The 19,963-nt window shown below is 27.5% G+C and overlaps 1 protein-coding gene across 1 annotated transcript in view; it reads right to left on the bottom strand.

Annotated features, from left to right (window-relative positions):
* LOC142330516 (uncharacterized) overlaps positions 1–18,945 on the bottom strand; it is a 267,434-nt gene extending 248,489 nt beyond the window's left edge. The window contains exon 1 of the mRNA XM_075375838.1: positions 18,684–18,945. Coding sequence (XP_075231953.1) covers positions 18,684–18,697 — 14 coding nt within the window. The 5' untranslated portion in view covers positions 18,698–18,945. The remainder of the gene's footprint in view (positions 1–18,683) is intronic.
* Between the last annotated feature and the right edge of the window lie 1,018 nt (positions 18,946–19,963).

Here is a 19,963-nt window from a genome sequence, read left to right as displayed (position 1 = left end):
TGCTACAGCCTGTACTTCTATGCTAAAGTGCTGATCATGTGCTATTTAAATATAAGTACGTATGTAATTCTTACACATATATTTGAGTCAATTTAAAAATTATTAACCGAAAAATTAAATTATTCAATCGTATCATTATTACAACGATCAGGTGACTGATTTAATGTTTTGAATCCGTTATCTAATTAATATACTGTATTTCTAATAGTAAGACCGATTAATATCAACGTTAGAAATTGGTTTTAGAGAAAGAAATGTGACTGGGTGTGAACTATCAGCCTCCTGCGAGGTAAGCTGATAGTTCGAGGCACTCCGCTGAACAAGTTATACGCTAATGGTCTATGGATACTGTCCTTGTTCACTATTCTGTTGTCGGGTTTTAATTTACAACACATCCTGGCTGCTCGATATAGGGTTGTAACACGGTTAAAGTATTTTCATTTCAAGTTATCCATTTTCTTACAGGCTCCGAATCGTAAAACCTACGTTAGGTATCAGGAAATTTTCCGGAATATCATAAGTTATGTATAATTTTTATTTCTTATTTTTTCTTCTTTTCTAATCTTGTCCTTAGGAGGAGTGAATAAAATACAACCAGCATTAAAATGTCAATGAAAATAATGTTTAAATAATGTTCATATTATACAATAATATAGATAATTACGCGAGTGCGCACATATGATATAAATATGCTTTCTACAACAGTTTTCCAGCTGCTACCAGATCTGGGTGTGTGTACAGGGAAATGCAATTACTGCTACCTGCATGCCAGGCCTGAATAGTTGTAGACGTAACCTGTCGCGTGTTAGTCTAAAATTTCAAAAAAATAAAGTAATAGAATTTTAAAATAGTAAAAAAGTAATTTACTTTAAATACTATAAGAACAAAATTAATTACTATAAGAAACCGGCGGGTTAGTCTAGTAATTAAACTCGTTACCACAAAATTAGTTGATTTTCGAAGTTGAGAGTTTTAATGTTCGAGCTCTTGTAAAGAATTTGTAAGTTGCTTTTATACGGAATTGAATGCTAGAAAGTGGATACCGATGATCTTTGGTGGTGGGTTTCAATTAACCATATGTCTTAGGAGTGGTCGACCTGAATCTGTTCCAGACTATATGCTTACCGGTACACTAACACAAACATATATATTTTAAACCCTCAAATCTTTATATATATATTTCTTGTGTGCGCGTGTATGAAAGTGAACTCCTCCTAAACGGCTGGACTGATTTTGATGAAATTTTGTGTGTGTGTTCAAGGGGATTCGAGAATGATTTAGATTCACAATTTCGTCCACTGGAAAATATTTTTGTAATTAATTTTTTATTTATAAGTAGTTGTTGATTTTGGAATGTTTTACAGTGGATCCGGCACTGCACTACCATCGCAGTATAGAATATTCAATAATATTCTATTTTAATTTTAGTTTGTCCCGACAGTTGGTGCTGCGATCATATTGAGAAAAATATTTCGTAATTTTGTGTTATTGTAGTGTTACAAAAAATCGCGAGAAAACAGTTTTTTAATAAATAAGAAGCTAATAAATCAAATGGAAATGTAAACAAAGGAAAACCAATCAGATCAATGCAAGATGGCCGCTGTCAAACACAACAACCAATCACAAAGAGCCCGTATGGCCGTTGCCAATGTAAACAAAATCACAACTGATTAAGTAACAAGTAGGCAGCACTGCGATCGCGTTTAGAATTGTGCGCGTATTGAGAAATATTATATTATTATTTATTGAAATAACATTTTAAAGTGTAATTAAAAAATATACATTGCGCAAATTTGTAAGGTACAGTATTGAAGTGAAAATGTTTTTTTAAATTTATTTATATGTTGTTGATCTTGGGATGGTTAAGGTTCACAATTGGGTCCGGTCGGCAGAGCTGCGATCACGTTTTTGAAGTTTTTCTTTAATTTTTGGTTTATCAGTCAAACCCGGTAGTTGGTGCTGCGATTAGATTCTAAAAAAATGTTTATTTTGTTGCTTTTCGCGTATCAGTTACTTGCGTCGTAGCTTAGTGTTGTTCTTACATTTCGTATTTAGAGAATAGTTTGAATTAAATCTGATAGGTAGTGCTGTTCTGACAATTGGATTTATTTACATTCTGATTTTTATAAAGTGAATGATTATATTTTGTTAAATTGCTAATGTTCAGTTTTTTAAGGTTTTATGAAACTTTCATTGTTGTCATTTAGTCTGTATGTATACTCAGATCTAGCAATAGCGAAGCATTGCTGAGTCTGCTAGAATATTATATTATTATTTATTGAATTAACGTTTTAAAGTTTAATTAAAAAATGTACATTGTGCAAATTTGTAAGGTGCAGTATTGAAGTGAGTATTTTACATGATTTTTCATGAATTTTAATGATCTATACACGTGCATTCAATAACAATCAACTTAACCTACAAATTTAAATTGTCAGTTCTCATTTGATTCTATGCAACTTAGAAAGTATTGAACGGCTCTTTGAAAATAAAAATTTAAGTTTGTAAAATAAATTATTACATTTATAAAATTAAAATATAAGTTACTTATAATATAGTTTAAAGTATATTTAAAAAATTGAATTTATAATGTTTTAGCTGATTAATTTAAAAAATGTTTTCTAAAATTATTTTTAATTTACAGTTATCTAAAATTTGGTAAAATAGATGTTAAAATAAAGAATGATAAAAATGTCTACTACAATTTTAACTACGTTGCTTTTTTACAGTGCTTTAATTTTTTTATTAATTGATTAATTAAGCTGTTACATGGTTATGAAAAAAAAAATATGTAGGAGGTACTTTTTTAGAATGATATTAAGTAAAAATTAGTAGTAATGTGGATGAAAATTTATTAATTATACTAATTATTAATTTTACGACGTTTCGATTTTTTAATTCAATTTTCATCGGACACCTCAATATTTCGTGAAAATAAATATTAACCATACTACACATAATTAATCAATAAACCCATTAGAATAATACAACAATCACAAACTGATAATATCATACTAATAGTCATTTTAATGGAATTTAGAACACATTCCTCCTAATTTTAACATAATTAAGTTACTTATATTTACGTGTGTGCATTTATTAGAGAATAATGCCGCGTCAGGAAAACGTCTGTCGGGTCCGCTAGTATATATATACACCGTTAAAATATGAACTAAAATTATATTAAAGAACATGTTAAAATGTTCAATATTTATTTGATGCCTTTTTTAAATTTTAAAAATTATTTTTAGTGAATAATTAATTAAATAAGTGGTTTCTCATTTTCGTTCTTCAAAAGGAAACTCTCCCAACAAAATTTCCTGAAATATTCTGCTAAAATGTATCCAAGTTAGTAAATAAAAAAAAATCTTGAATAGTTTTCCGCAAGACCGAAAATTAAAATAATTATAACCGTAATTTGATGAAATAATTAAAAATAACGAGTAGATTCTACACACAAGCATCAAGTTTGAACTCGTTCACCACTGTGACCCACTGCATAAGCGTATATGAAAACTGCATAAAAATAACCTCAAATTGAAGTTATCTTTTAATATCTGTTATCGATCGTAAATTGAGTGTAATTCAAGGATAACTCAACCAATTTTAATCAAATTCTCACATGCACAACTTCAGATAAATTATTACAGCATATCAAAATTTAAATGAAATTGATTTAATAGTTTTGGAGATTTTCGAGCCACAGATTTTATGCACTTTCTGTGCATAACATAATATTAATAATTAATATTATTATATATAATATTAATATATATATATATTAATAAGGAAGTTATATTTTATACGAATGGTATTTTCGTACTCCTCGTACCTCAAAACGTAAAGAAAATTCAATCCCAACCGCCATCCCACCGTGCGACCGAACTTAATAACGTATTTTTCTTCGAAAAGTCAGTAAAAAAATTGTTCCCTTCAGAAGTTGATGCATCTTCTTGATATTTAAAAAGAATCTTTGAAAATCATTTAAAATTGTATTTATTTTTATCTCTGCTCTTGAATTTTTTTTTATTAAGAAAGTAAATCAAATAAAATGTTTTTTCCAATTAAGATAGTCCTTGTACGAAATAAAAAAAAAGAATTATTGAAAAATAATTTTTCCTGGGAGTTTTTTTTTAAAAAATCAATCGCAAATATGTAGATTAACCACTCATTCAAAACTAAAGAAATAATTTTAATCTTTTTTATTTTAATTTTTTTGTAGAACCGTTTCTGACAAAAGGGGATCTGAAACTGTTAAAAAACACTTCCATAAAAATATCCTTTTAAATTTTATAGTCTGTCTTTACTTAAAGGCATTCTAATTTAGCTAAAAATACTTTCAATTATTTTCAAAAAAAACGGTATAAATTTTTTTATTTATAATAACGTTTTATTTTTAATCATAAATAAAATAAATTCATTCGGTGGCAAATTATATTAAAGTTTATTTATGAGCGATACTTTAAAAAAAGGTATGAATATAGACAGATATTAATTGAGATAATGGATTAACCTTCTTCAATTTTGTAAGAAACGCAAAATATCATTTTTCTTTTTCTTTTTTTAATGTGTACGTTGAAATCTGTTCAACTAGTGAATAACAAGAAATCTCCCCCATGGGCCAATGAGATGAGGATGATATATACATATAAACGAAGTATAGTCTTGTTCAGATTCAGTCGACCGTTTCTAAGATGTGTGGTTAATTGAACCCCAACCACCACTGTACACCAGTATACTTTGCATAGTATTTAAATCTGTATAAAACAACTAACATTTACGTGGATTTGAATTTCAGAACGTTTTGACTATGAAAGTAAGCTGTTAAACAACTGATTTGCAACGAGTTAACCACCAGACCAGCCCGGTAGGGTATCGTTTAAAAAATAAAATAAATATCGTTATGGATACCGAAAAGTTCAGTTTCAATAAAAAGATAGTACAGTTTTGTAATCCTTTTAATTAATATTTTATGTCTTTGCACATTACAATATTGAGCAAGTTGAATGTATAACATTTTTATCAAAACTCCAGGAGTATTGAAAAACTTATTAAACCGAAATTTGATAAATGAGACTCAAGTTGAAGACTTAAGTTGAACTATGGCCTACTTAAACGATCTAATTCATGAGAAATGACCGGACAAGCATTACTTATTTACTTAACATATATTTTGTATTATGTGTTAATATAATATTAGAAATGTTTTACTTACAAGGTCAATTCCTTTTATTACTAAAACTTATTGTTTAATTGGGTTAGATTCGCTTCTCTTAAGAAAACAACTATCACTTGGATCTCTTTGTTTCTCGTTTCCCACATAAATTTAATAAACATTTAAAGGGATTTATAATCGACGTATTTTTTTCAGCTTTAACCGTAGGCTTTATTTACAATTCCTTTGTTATTTTATTTTGCTCATTTTTTATGAATTTAAAATCATCAAAATGAAATGTTATTGTTCTTCTGGATGTAGCAGAAATTTTAGTGTCTCGTATTAAAAATGTATCTGTTATACATATAAAAATATAATGGTTTCTGCGAGTCTGTTACTCTTTCACACAAAAATTACTCGATCGAGTGAGCTGAAATTTTACATGAACGTAAATTTTAGGATATAGTTATGACAAAATGTTTCAACGTTTCAAGATGGTGGCCATTTTAATGACATTCGGTAACAATCGGATTATTTTTCTTGTCGATATTCAACTTTACTATGGACAAACCTTTGATCAAATCAAATCTGGAGACCACTTGCAGTACTTGAAATTAAATTCTCTACAAAATCGTTTTCTTGCCTTATTCGATATCTCTTTTTATCTAGAAAATTAGCTTTAAATATGCGACGTTGTACGGCGTACATTCCTGTTGATTTGCTCTTCACTTTCAAGCGTCTCCAGTTTCTACTTAAAGTTGCTTTTTTGATGACAATAAATAAATTACAAGGACAGACGCTCCATGTGGCTGGTCTCCACTTCGAAAGTTAATGCTTCTCACATGGGGAACTTATGTGGTTTGTTCCATTTTCCTGTAGAAATAGTCTGTGCACGATTATATACACTCCAGAGAGAAAAACTGTAAATATTGTATAAAAGTCCATTCTTTAATTATATTGTTCATAAACTGTTACATAAAAAAACAGAAAAAGTTAAGAAAAAAAGAGAAATGAAGTACGGTTACATTCTCGTGATATTTGTAGGGCAACGCTAAGAACCGTAAAAAATACATTTTTACCCGTACAAAGGACAAATAACCGAATACAACTAATATTTTTAAAATAGAGGCTGCCTATTCTGAAATCCGCATACTTCAAATCATTCAAAGTTTCGAGTCCTGTGCTGATCAAACTGTTTCTCTGAAGAAATTGCAATACATTGATAGTTTTTATAAATTGTACAGGCTTTAATCATTAATTATCATTAATATTTTCATAAGTATGAGGATAATGAACACAGAGGAGGTTCAGGAGGTGAATCCTGTTCTAGACTTGAAGGGCGAATGAGCGAACCTTGACCGGCGATATAAGTAGAAACTCGAAAGATCAATTTTGAGGTTCTGATGGATTTTTTTTTGCATGGTTCAGATTTATAATTTTTGTCGGTTAATTTTGGTTTCATCTGGAATAAAAATTTCTTACAAAACAGTATTCATGATGAAATCACAAAGACTTAAAAATTTAATTCAAATAATTTATTTTATTTATTAAAAATCATAATCGTCTGTAATATTGACTAATGTAACACGTTTAAAAAAATGTGCATTACACTTGTTATTTTTAAATATTTATTAGATAATTTTTAATTTTACAGAATTAATATCCTCCCTATATTAAAAAATTCTAAAAACGCGAAAATTGCAGTAATTCAAGACCTGATAGATCTACTTGGGACGGGCAATGGCTTAAAACACTCTGAGGATTAATTCACCCCTAATGAGGCCTCAGCCAAATCTTTTCCTCAACTCTGAGTTGAGATATGAACGAACAATCGTTTTCCCTATATTATAACACGGTAAGAAAATACTGGACGCAAAGCGGCCAGAGACTGCAGGCCCCTGGTTTAGTTTCATAAATTGATAATCTCAGTTAAAAAAACGTCATTTTTTTAAAGAAAAAATCAAAATATTGGAATATTTATTTTCAAGCAGAAATATTTCGTTATTAATGTCGATTTAAATACTCCCCAGAATATTTAAATAATACATATTACCAATAGTTTGTATTTTAAAAATTAATAGAATAAACTAAATATTTCTTTATATTTGGGTCAATCTCCGTGGCGTAGTGGTAGCGTTTTCACCTTTCATCCAAGGTTCTGGGTTTGAATCCCGGTCAAGCATGGAATGCTTGACCGGGATTCAAACGTAATATAAAGGAATTCAAATGTAATATAAAGGAGTTAAATTTTTGGTTTTCTCTCATTCAAGTCAATTATAGAGATTCAAAATATCAATTCATCATAACATATAGATATAATCATAGAATCTGTTATATTCATCAACAAATTATAGATATTTATAAAAAATATTACAATTGTATTTTTATCGGTAGTTATACAATGATTTTTATGTATTAAATATAATTCAAAACAGTTTCAAATACAAAAGTGCAAAATTTTTCAAATTGTCTCTTTTATTCGCTTGTTAACAAAGTGGTAAAACAGTTGAAAATTCTTTTAATTGAGGTAGTAAATAAATATTCCCTAAACAGATATATATATATATATATATATATCTGAAAAGTGGAAAAATATTAACAGAAAAAATATTTTTTTAATACTAAAAAGCATTTAAAAAATATATTTTTTCTTCGTTAAACTGTACTTAAGTGAGAAATTAATAATATAAGTATGAAAAATAATTATAAATTCATTTAGTTTGTTTTTTAGTATTAAAAAAACTGTTTCCTTATTGTTGTTATTCGACTGAGTTCACTGATAAATACATAGATTCACCCGTAAAAAAACGTACTTAGGCAATTATTGTTAAAAATGTTCTTAATAAATGTGTTTTTAGTAATTTTTTGCATGTTATAATTTTTATATATAATGATTTATTTAATATTTAATTTAATTACAATCATGAGACGTTAGAAATTACAAAAGTCGCTTCATTTTTATTGTATTGTTTAGTGAATAATTTTTTTGGAAATTTATACAATTTTAAAAGATATGAATAAAGTAATTTTATAAATAAAAATTGAAAGATAAAAATTTTCTATGAAAAAGATGTTAAAATTTCATTACGATATAATATCATTTAAATGGAGGGGACCAAAATGATTTAATGAATGATTTTTTGAAATTAAGCTGGGGGCTCCTCTTCTCGACTGATTATTTTTCTTGTTGGATATTCACTTAAATAGTAAATTTCAAGAATATAGAGAGTATAAAGATTGAAAATAAATCTGTTTTCGGAAACATCTTTCAAAATTTTATCAAAGGGTTTATTTTCCCTTAAATAAGAACAGATTTCCGGAAATACGCTGGATAATTCAATAAATTATTTTAATAGTAATTACTAACTAATTCTAAAACAATGACAACTTATTTCTTAATGATATGATTGTATTAAATAATAATTTATATTGTAAATAAAGATGTAATCAGTTGTTTTTTTAAAGATAATTTTATAATTTATTTCACGTTTTTATTTTAAATTAAGGTTCTAACTCTTCAAGAATATAAGAAATTTTGTTTAGAATTTTTTTTACAACTTTTGTATTTCCTTTATGAAAGAAGCTGGCTATGTTTATTGTAATTTTCAAATTGACGTCGGGTTACCGCATAACTATACAGTAAATTCCTTCTTTCGTTGTTTCCCTTCACTTCATCCTGTGTTTAACATAACCGACCGACAAGCAACGGCGCAGCCGTCCCGACTTGTACTCACAATATCTCTTGCTCTCTTTCTTTCTAGTGTAAAAGTCGTTGCGACACAGATACAGAGGCCGCAAGCGTATTTCACAAATGCTTTACTCTATTTGTGTGTATATGTTCACGTATTCTTGAACAGAATTGCATAGTATATTATAATTTTTCAATAAAAAAACACTTAAAAATTTGTTTACTTTTTATAACCTATTACATTTTTTTTTATACTTCCATTCATGTATTTTAAAAACTTCTGCCTTATTATTCATATAATAAGTGATATATTTTATGAATAAAAATACATTATGTTACGTTATTGCATTATATAGTATAATAAATAAATAAGGGTATTACATATTAAGTAATATTTCTATTTATATTAATAGTCTTCAGTATTCTTATAGAAAAAAATTAAAACAATTTTATATAATTACTACATACGCCTATATAAAAACTGGTTCCTTTGTCCAATATCCTGTTCACAAAGCGCGCATTTCTAAATATTACAAAAAGTTGACATTTTATAAATATATATTTAAAAATTGGTTCAAAAAATGAAGGTAAAAACAGTAGTTTAAAGTTTGGAAAAGGTGTTTTATAAACTGTATAATATTAAAATGACAATTATCTTATTTTTAAATTAGTATTTTTCGGTATTATCGATAGCTTAGTACGATAGTTAGTAAAACTATTCAGTGTTTTCAGTATATCAATAATATCAGTAATTTTCGAGGCACTAAAGCTTCAATAATTAAATAACCAGTACTGGTTTCAAACTTATCCCTTCATTTAATTAAAAAAAATAATAATATAAAGAGTTATTAAAAGAATAACAGCTGGCATATCATGGCTGTAGATTAAATCATTCCTGATAAATATACGAAGCCAAACCACTTACTTAGCCACAAGCAGAATTATGTAACTAAGGTAGTTTTTATCGGATTTCCAAATAATTTGTAGAATTTGCTACTGTGCCCGGTCAGATTTTGTAAGAGGGTATAGAAGAGAAGGAGGGGACCAACTTTTCTTTACGTTTTATAGTCTCTTAGGAAGATATGAACTAATGTATGAAAAAGCATCAGAAATAGTTTTTAAAGGGAGAAACAGCAGAAGAAAATGTATCAGATAGAGGCAAAATTGGAGAAAAGGAGGGAATAAAAAGGAGATGGGAAGAATAGCTTGTAGATTTTTACTGGCCAGGAGAAGAGCCAAGAGGAATAGATATGGGAATGGAAGAAGAGTACAAAGTTCATGAAGATCAAAAATGGTACAGTATATTAAAAAGTGAAATGAGTGAGGCAATTAAAATGATGAGAACAGAAATAAAGCTGAGGGTTATGATGAAATACCAATTGAATTGTTCAAAACACGAGGCGACACAGAAGAATTATTATTATTAGATCTATGCAATGGAATATTTGAAGACGGAAAATGGCCGGAGGACTTTCGATATACAATAAACGTACCAATAGAAATACAAAGAAGTGTGAAGAACAAAGAACGATTAGCCTAATATCATGTTCTTATTAAGTGTTCTTATTAAGAGGATGTACAATAAGTTAGATGGAAGTATTCAGGAAGAACAGTATGGATTTAGAAGAGATGTTGGAACAAGGGACACTAATTAATGAAATGTTTTATTTGGAATGTGATGCTCTATGGAGCTGAAACATGGATGATGAGAAAGGCAAATAGTAAACGAATGAGGCTTTTGAGATGGTCTGGCGCCGAATGATAAAAGTCAGATGACAAGACCATGTAATAAATGAAGAAGTATTAAAGAAATTCGGCGAAAACAGGAAAATTGTTTGAGAAGAAATTGTTTATTAGTGGATGCGATAGAAAACTTTGTGAATGAACACGTCTCCTGAATACGATTCTACAATATATTTATATACATGTGTATGTATAAGATTTTTTGTCCACTCTAACGGACGAAAATTTTAACCGATTTTGATGAAACTTGGTGAGGTGATGTAAACCTACTGGAAATAAAGCCCTTTTGATTTTAAACCGAATTGGTTCTCAAGAACTGAGCTAGAACGAAAAAAAGGGTTTTGGCTATATTTTCAGCTTTTAATGTTTTACTTGGCGCAATTTTTAACTGATTTTGATGAAACTCAGTAGAATGACGAATAGGTTCATATGAACTGGGGTCCATATGCCCCAGTTAGAGGCAAAAAACTGTTTTTTTGGGGGTGTTTTCATGGTTTTCTTGTTGTAACTTGAAGGGTAACATGTTAGAAAGTCAAAATTAGATTTTCCGAGCACACCAGGAGCAAGTTGGTGTATCAATGGTTCTAAAACATCAAGTTTGAAGTCAAAAATGGATTTTTGCGAGCACCCTTAGTTGCAAGCTAGTTTTGCTATAGTTCTTTAGTTTTGCAATCTGATATGAAGAAAGGACTTGGTGTCTAAAAATCAGTTTTTTGGTTTTAATCGTTTTTGATTAATTTGAATATTTTCTTTTTAGTGAAAACGGCTCCAAAACCACACAAATTATGGGTAACAGTATCAAAGTGGGTTGTTGGCCAGTAGCAGTGTTAAGCAATTTATGCAGTCATAACTCAATAGCTTGTGAAAAGGAGAAAGAAAAAATCACAAATATACACGTAAAATGTATTTATTAGAACAATATGCAGTACTTCGGAGTATTATAAAAGATGATACTAATATATGATACTTACATAACATGAAATACAAAAAATATCCGAAAGCAAAATAATTTTCAAAAACCATTACAGCAGTTCAACATCCTTTCTTTCTTAACTAAACCCGGAAATACGTCCTTCTGAGCATTTGCTGCGACAGAGTTTTATTTTTTACATTTGCATCTCAAAATGTTTAAAATTATAAAAAGAACTCAATGGATAATTTTTTGATAAAATGTAATACTTTTGTTTTCTTGTTTACAATAATAGTCATTAAATTGTAAGAATACACAGATCAAATTATTAAAAATAAAGGTTTTAAGATAATGGATAATGACTTTTCATTTTGTAGTAATATCGATGATTTAGCATGACCCCAATAAAGTTCTAATGAACTTCATTTAATTGTTGCGGGTAATTAGAATATTTTTTCTTCTGATATCTCTAATGATAATGATTTTACTTAAAACAAGGAAATGTAATTTACTGTAAAAAAAAAAAATAAAAAACTATATCTATTTGGCAAAATTTTTTTAACGGTGGACTAATTCACACTATAGTGATTTTACCCACATCGGATATGAAAAATAATTCAAACAATTTTTTTTTTTTATCTAATATGGGCAGGAGAAAAGCGTGCTGCTAAATTTTGTTTAATAATAATAAAATTTTGCTATAATAAATGACATGTTTTTATTATTAGTTGAAAGAAAAAAAACAATTCCAACATTTTTAGATGATAATTCCATTAAAAACAAGCAGAGAAATAAATTTACATTAAAAAAACTGAAGGAAGAATAATAGTCTAAAGACAAAAAATAATTTTATCATAATACCTTTGGTTGAAACTAGTAATAAATTTGAAATAAAGTAATAAATGGCTTGAATTATTTGCCGGGAAAGAAATTTGATTCGAAAGTAAATAAGAATAAAAAAAACAATAATAAAATGTCATAAGAAGGAGGTTAATGAAAATAAATATTAAGAAAAGAGAATATGTTATATCAGAAATTGAAAAAAATATTGTTAAATAATAGAAATATATGGAATGACAGGAAATAAGAATGGAATGTAAGGTAGATATGATAAAGAAGATATTGATAACAGAATTGGCCAACCCGGAAAAGTTTTAATGATGAAAAGAAATCAGGTACTAAAAGCAAACAAACATTCAAGGAATTAGAAAGAAATTCTTCAAAGGGATAAAACAATTAATGAAACTGAAACATGGAGAAAAATGAAGATATAAAACAAAGAACAAGGACGTTAAAACTTTGGCGTTTTTAAAATGTTGAAGATTAGGGAGGTTTACAAAGAAAATTGGAAATGAATGAAGTTTGTGACACATTTTTGTAAAAAGGACAGGGCCAGTGGCTCATAGAATTATGTTATAAAAGAAACTATACAGAGCAAAAACTTAAGGGAAAGGCAATTATTAAATTATATGAAGCAGAAAAAAAATCCTGTTGTGAGTATATTTAGATTAATATATAAGACGATTTGTTTTCAGCACAGAAATGTGTAGATTAATTATTGCTTTAGACTTATCTGCCATTTTATGAAGTACGTAAAGCATCCAAAGTACAAGTCAGGTTGCTTTCTCTAAGAGTGATGATGTTCATTATAAAAGTGAATATCATGTCTAGATTTCAGTGGAATTATCATAGTAATAACAACTATATCCGAATCAGCTAAAAAGGCAAAAAAAACTATTTTTTCCTAGTAAGCTTGGCATATGATTTTTTTTTATCTTGAGAATAGGCTACTTTTTTTTTGGAAGCGGTGTTCTTGTTTGGTAATCCAATAAACGTTCGGTTGTGTTAGGTAACGTAATTTATAGAGATGATAAAAGGTATGAATGAAGAAGAGAATCAAACGTTGAAATAAAAGAAGAAATTTCTTTCAAAAATAAAATCACATAATGTCGTTTTCTTTTGATTTACAGTGAAACTTTTTAAAATGCTATATATTGCTATCCTCTAATAATAGAATAGCGTCCTCTATTTCGTATTTGCAGAAAATTAAAATGTCATACACTTTTGTGGTTATTCCAAAATAACTTCATAAAGGAGCCTTTAAAACTTAAAATTTTGTCGTTAAAGTAAATTACTATAAAGTAATATGCGTTGTATTTAAATTAAATTCTATTAAAAGTAATGAGAATTTCAGAGTAATTTAGTAACATCTGCAATATTTCGATGCAATATTTTTTTGTTTGAATGGTAATTAAAATTAAAAAAAAAATTAAAGAAAAGTAATCTCCCCCAGAAAAGAAAAATTATTTGTGCTTATTACATAAATTAGAAATTGTTGATATTAATTATCACAATAAATACGTCCGGTTGAAATATTTTGAGAAATACAAACGGATTTAATTTTTTTTTTTTGTAGAAAAGAGAGAAACAAAGCTGTAATAAAATTAAATAAGATAAAATTCAATTAGGTTAAAAATTAAAATAAATAAAAATCCCCCAGGTTAGTCTAATAACTCGTCGTCGTAAATCAGGTGATTTCGAAATCGAAGTTCTCAGGTTCAAATCCTAATAAAGGTAGTTACTTTTATTCGGATTTGATTACTAGATCGTGGATACCGGTGTTCTTTGGTAGTTGGGATTCAAGTAACCACACGTCTCAGAAATGGTCGGCCTGAATTTGTTTAACACAACAAATTTACCGGTACAGTTACATTACACTGATAAGTCGCTAATGACTTTAATTGTTGATAAAATTATAAATAAAAGTATTAAAAAGAAAAATTAAATTAGATTGTCAAAGAAAAATAAAACAAGTTAATACAGTATAAAAGTTTTATTATATTTTAGAATACCAATAAAATTAACTTAGGTTTAAGCTATTTAATTATTATTCCTTTAGATATTTAATTAAATAGAACTACTGTTTTAGAATGTTGAAGTTTCTGGAAATATTTTAATTATCTTGTTTATAGTACATTTTAAAAATAGTTCTTTTAATATCCAGTATAATATTTTTTTTTAATCATAAAATAAATAGAAAAAACTAGTTTTTAGACCATGTAACTTTTAAAAGATTTTCTGTTTTTTTCATTTTTAACAAATTTAATTGCTTATTTTTATTTATATTTAATTTTATTTTATTTTTATTTATTATACATTTCCATTATATTTCCTGTTTTTTTTTAGTATGATTAATTTTTTTGGATGTACCTTAAAAAACTAATATTTCTTGAAAATAATCAATAAAAATAAGAAAAACTGCTTTTGTGAAGCAGTTATCAAATTTATTTATTAATTACATTATTAACATTGAGAAAACGATGATTTGAAAAAAAATCTTGGTAGTAGGTATTATTTTCTAAATGGGAAACCGAAAATTATTTGAAAAATACTAAGTTCCCAAAGAATGTACTCAAAAAGGGAATTATAAAATTCTACGAAGTATTTTTCGTGAAACATAGTTTTGAGTAATTAAAATAAATTTAAATTGATTAACTGTAAATTGTTTAAAAGAAATGAAACTTACTTTATACATACAAATAGCAAAAGAAAAGATCCGATAACGAAGATGGATTAGTTTCTGACATTAATTAATTATTCTTATATAGTGGAAAAATAATGATACATGAAAAAAGTTTTGTTTTTTGAGATGGAAATAATTTATGATGAAATTTTATTGTAAAATTATCATTATATGTTTAAATAAACCAAAAACGTTTTAAGAATAGAAAAAAAAAATCGATATTTTTTTACTTTTTGCTCCCCTCCACTATAATCACTTTTCAAGAACTTTTTTTATCTTTCCACGTTTTCTATATTAAATGGAAGAAACTAAAAAAAAATCTATTAAAAAATGTACAGCCAATAAAAATTTACCTAAGATTCCTTTTTTGGGGCGGGGGGGCGGGGAGGGGTAAATTATAATGAAATTCTATTACAATATTATTAAAAAGTTTATTACTAAAACTTTTAATAAAAAATCTAAAAAACAAGTTTTATATATTAGTATAACTAACTTTTAATAATAAACTCAAAAAAGTTTTGAAAAATTAAAAAAAAATCGATATTTTTAATCTTCGATCGTTTACACTACTATACTGTGCCCAGTAATTCATTTAAAAAAATCGGTTAAAAATATGCGGTAAATAAAAAGATAACCCACCGGGTTGGTCTAGTGGCGAACGCGTCTTCCCAAATCAGCTGATTTGGAAGTCGAGAGTTCCAGCGTTCAAGTCCTAGTAGTCAGTTATTTTTACACGGATTTGAATACTAGATCGTGGATACCGGTGTTCTTTGGTGGTTGGGTTTCAATTAACCACACATCTCAGGTATGGTCGAACTGAGAATGTACAAGACTACACTTCATTTACACTCATACATATCATCCTCTGAACGGTAATTACCGGAGGCTAAACAGGAAAAAGAAAGAAGTAAATAAAAAGATAGTTTCTTTCGATTTTTTGTGAAGAGGGAATTCGAAGAATTTAAAAAAAATAGTATAAGCATGAACGCATTTACTGAGCTTAACGTAGAGTGAGGTTATGTTTGCAAAAAATTGATCTCCAAAAAATCCCACTCCATGGAGATATTGACCCCACAAATAGCTCCATATACACGAGTGTCTGTACAAAATTTTATGAAAATCGGTGTATTCAATCAAAAGTAATTAAGCTTAAAACGAGCCAACGCATTTATATACATACTTGCGCACGAATATTATTCCCCAGATTTTTTTTTTGTTTTTTGGAGTTCCCGAGTCATGAAACGTAGAGAAACGCCTCATCATGAAACAAACCTGTACCCTTTTTTTTATTGATTATCATACTTTCCGTATTGCAACATAGATCTCTAGTTTTGATGGCAGAAAAATAAAAGGACTTAAAGTTTTTTACTATCTTATAATAATTAACAAGTTTATAAAATATAATGTGTGTTAATTTTACAACAAAAAAGGGAGAATGAATTGTTATGAACTTTGTATAAAATCTTTGTCTACACCAAAGAACGAGTGTATTAACAATTTTTTAACGGTTTCATACTCGTTATAAAACAAAACTTTTGAAAATTTATTTATTTCTGAATCCTCTTAATTCTTATTAAGTAAGTATCCTAATTGAAAGTTACTATGTAAAGTACTTAGTATTGGGAAAGGAATTCTTTAAGGGGATAAAAAAAATGCTTTCTTTATAAACCTAAGTCATAAAATAATTTCTTCATGAACTTTGACCTTGAGACATAAGATATCTTTCATTAAAATGATAATCTGTGGATCTCCCCGTAGATCTTCTTGGTTCCGTTTGTAAAGAAACTTAATTGTTTATCTTTTATGCCAAGAATATTTGTCTTCAAATATTTTTTACAATTTTTTGGCGTAAAATTTATTATTACTTTATAAAGAATTAGATTATTGTAGATACTTAAAAGATTATAAATAGGTTTTAAAATCTGTTGATAATATTTTCTCATTCTTTACATATGCCTCTCTTTTTTTCTGTTTAGTATCCGGTACCACCGTAAGGTATTACTTCAGAGGATATGTAAGAATGTAAATGAAGTGTAGTCTTGTACAGTCTCAGGTTTACTATTCTTGAGATGTGTGGTTAATTGAAACCCAACCACCAAAGAAGATCGGTATCCACGATCTAGTATTCAAATCTGTATAAAAGTACTTTTACTAGTATTTGGACCTTAGAACTCTCGACTTCAAAATCAGTTGATTTGCGATGAAGAGTTTAATCACTAGACCAACCCGGCGGAATTCTTTACATGTACCTAAGGATTTCTTTTATAGCTTGTTTCTGAAATGTTTTATTTATTAATTCATTCATACAATAGAAAGACATATTATGACAACAGACTGATAATCTTGCATACAAGATTATCAGTCTGTTGTCATAAATTAACATCCTAAGTAGTAATATTAAGTATTATTTTTTTAATTCTTTCAGTAACCGCTCTTTACGTAGAGTTTTATTATTTTTGTTAAAAAATATAAAAAAGTAAATAATTTTTCAATTTATAATAAGTAATAATATAATATATATAATATTAAATAATTTTTTTTTAATGGATAATTCAAATATCTCGAACAATTGATCAGTTAAAAAATAATTTTTTAGTTAAAAAGCGTTGATGTAGCTAATAAAATGAAATAAGCTTTTCAACTAACGAAAAACACATATAACAAACAGTCTTTATCATGGAACTAAAAATATATAACTACGATCAAGCCGGAAGTACTCTATGCGGCAGAAACCCTAAGACTGTGCAACAAAAGTCTACTAGAAATTCTATAAAAAAAGAAAAGGAAATCATAAGAAAAGTTTTACATCCTAAATTTTAAAATAATCAGGTAAAATTAATTCCAAATAATAAACCTTATACTAAAATTGACACGATAAGAAAAAGACGAATTTAATTTTACTACCGTTCATTTATTTAGAATTTATATCAGTAGATTGACTAAATAAACATTTTTTTTATTTTTTCCAAATAAAAAAAAAAAATAATTAAAGGCCAATGGTTTACACAAGTGAACCAAGAAGACCTAAAAGAACTGAAGAAATTATAAGAGAAGGGAAAATTTTAAAGAGAACATTACAGCGCCAAAACGCAAGAACAGAGCTGAATTTTCTGAAAAACCAAGGAAAGAGATATCAAAAATAATGAAGTATTAGGCAAATAGAGAAAGAAGAAACAACCGCAAATAAATAAATCATCTAACGTGTTTTTTACGATTTCTTTACGTGAAAAAAATCGTAAAAATTATTTTTGGGAAATTAAGCTGTAATTTTTGTTTTATAAGGATAGTATTTAATACTTTTTGGAATTAAAAATATATATAACTGTCTTTATTAAGTAATAAATATATAAAATGTTATGAAGAATTAATATTCAATAGTTTGTAAATATTATAAAAATAGATTTACGTAAAAAATATGAATATTGAAAATAATTATTTGGTAAAGGTTAGTTTGTAGTACGTGCAACCTCATTAACTTTTGAAATTTTATTTTTGATACTCTAATCTTAAAATAATTTTTTTACAAAAAAATTAAATCTATTTAGGTTTTTTTAAGTTCTAATTTGGAATAAAAATTTTATCTCTTTGATCTATTATTTAAAAAAAAAAAAAAGGTTAAAATAGTAATATAATATACGTGGATGTATTTCATTTAAGGGCTTACCATGTGGTTGTCATCCTTCCTCGGTAAAATCCTATCTTGTCCAAGATATCTTCTTTTCTTCTTTTTTTATGTTGTACACTGATAAAAACAATAACACAATTTAACACTAAACGTGGAATGTTATTTAAACCATTTCGTTATATCGATGTCGTATCGTATACATTAATTCACAACTGATACACGTACCGACTTCTTGCACCACTCTTGTAAGACTGGAGACTGGTTTTCAGTCGGTACCTGCCTCTCTTCAGTCCACTGTACCTGCTCAGCCATCCTAGAATGTTATCCCTACCCTTTCAAAACACAACAAAACCAGAAACCTGCTTATTCTATCTTCTCTTTCTTTCTTACTTAATGAACGTTAGTCTTTCTTTATCTATTTTTCTCTGTCTTTCATATACTCATTCTAACATAATTTTTTTTCATTCTTTACCTCTATCTTCTTTCTGTTAGTAATCGGTTTTCTTTTTCTTTATTTTTATTATAAGAGGATTCTTCTTCCATTCTGTCTAGCACGTACGCATTAATATTTTTTTACAGGTAGACAATCGGTTGTGTGTGTATATATAAATATATGCGCGCGTTTTTTGTAAGACGTAATGAATTTCTTTTATTTCTGATAACCTCCTGCAAAATGGTACGCTTTTTTATTAAAAAAAGTATCAATCAATATATATTTTTTTAAACGTTAAATGTATTTTTTGTAGTTGTTTTGTTTTAATTTCATAGTATGTTAGATGATTTTTTACGGATTACGTTTTGTAATTAACTGTCGATAATTGAAATTAAAGATTGTTTATATCATTGTTATTTTTCATATGGCGTTATTTTTCAACGTAAAATGTATACACATACATTCATCGCGGGTTATAAATGCTTTTTCTCCAGACCCTTATGGGTTTTTTTTAGTTTTGCTTGAGTTTTTTTCCTGCAAAAGTAATTGGAACTTCAGCAGCTGTCACCAGGTATTCTGATTTGTTTTATGTTCCTTCGCAGTTCGAGAAGTTAACAAAACTCCTAATGTATTTAACCTATTATTAGAATAAAACAAGATAAATATAAATAAATTGAAAAACATGACTACCAAAACAAAAAAACATTGGTGACAAACATTGTTCTTTAATATAGGTTAGTTACTAATGTAGAATAATTAAAGAGCGTGCGGATGACAGTTTTTTATATAATATTTTTACCTAGTATAATCTTTTTAAAATTATTTAAACATATATATATATATATGTATATATATAGTATATATTTAGATCCTATGACACTCCCGG

Source organism: Lycorma delicatula, chromosome 9 (genome assembly GCF_047948215.1).
Source record: "Lycorma delicatula isolate Av1 chromosome 9, ASM4794821v1, whole genome shotgun sequence".
Classification (NCBI taxonomy): Eukaryota; Metazoa; Arthropoda; class Insecta; order Hemiptera; family Fulgoridae; genus Lycorma; species Lycorma delicatula.
This window is presented reverse-complemented; position numbering and strand designations above follow the sequence as displayed.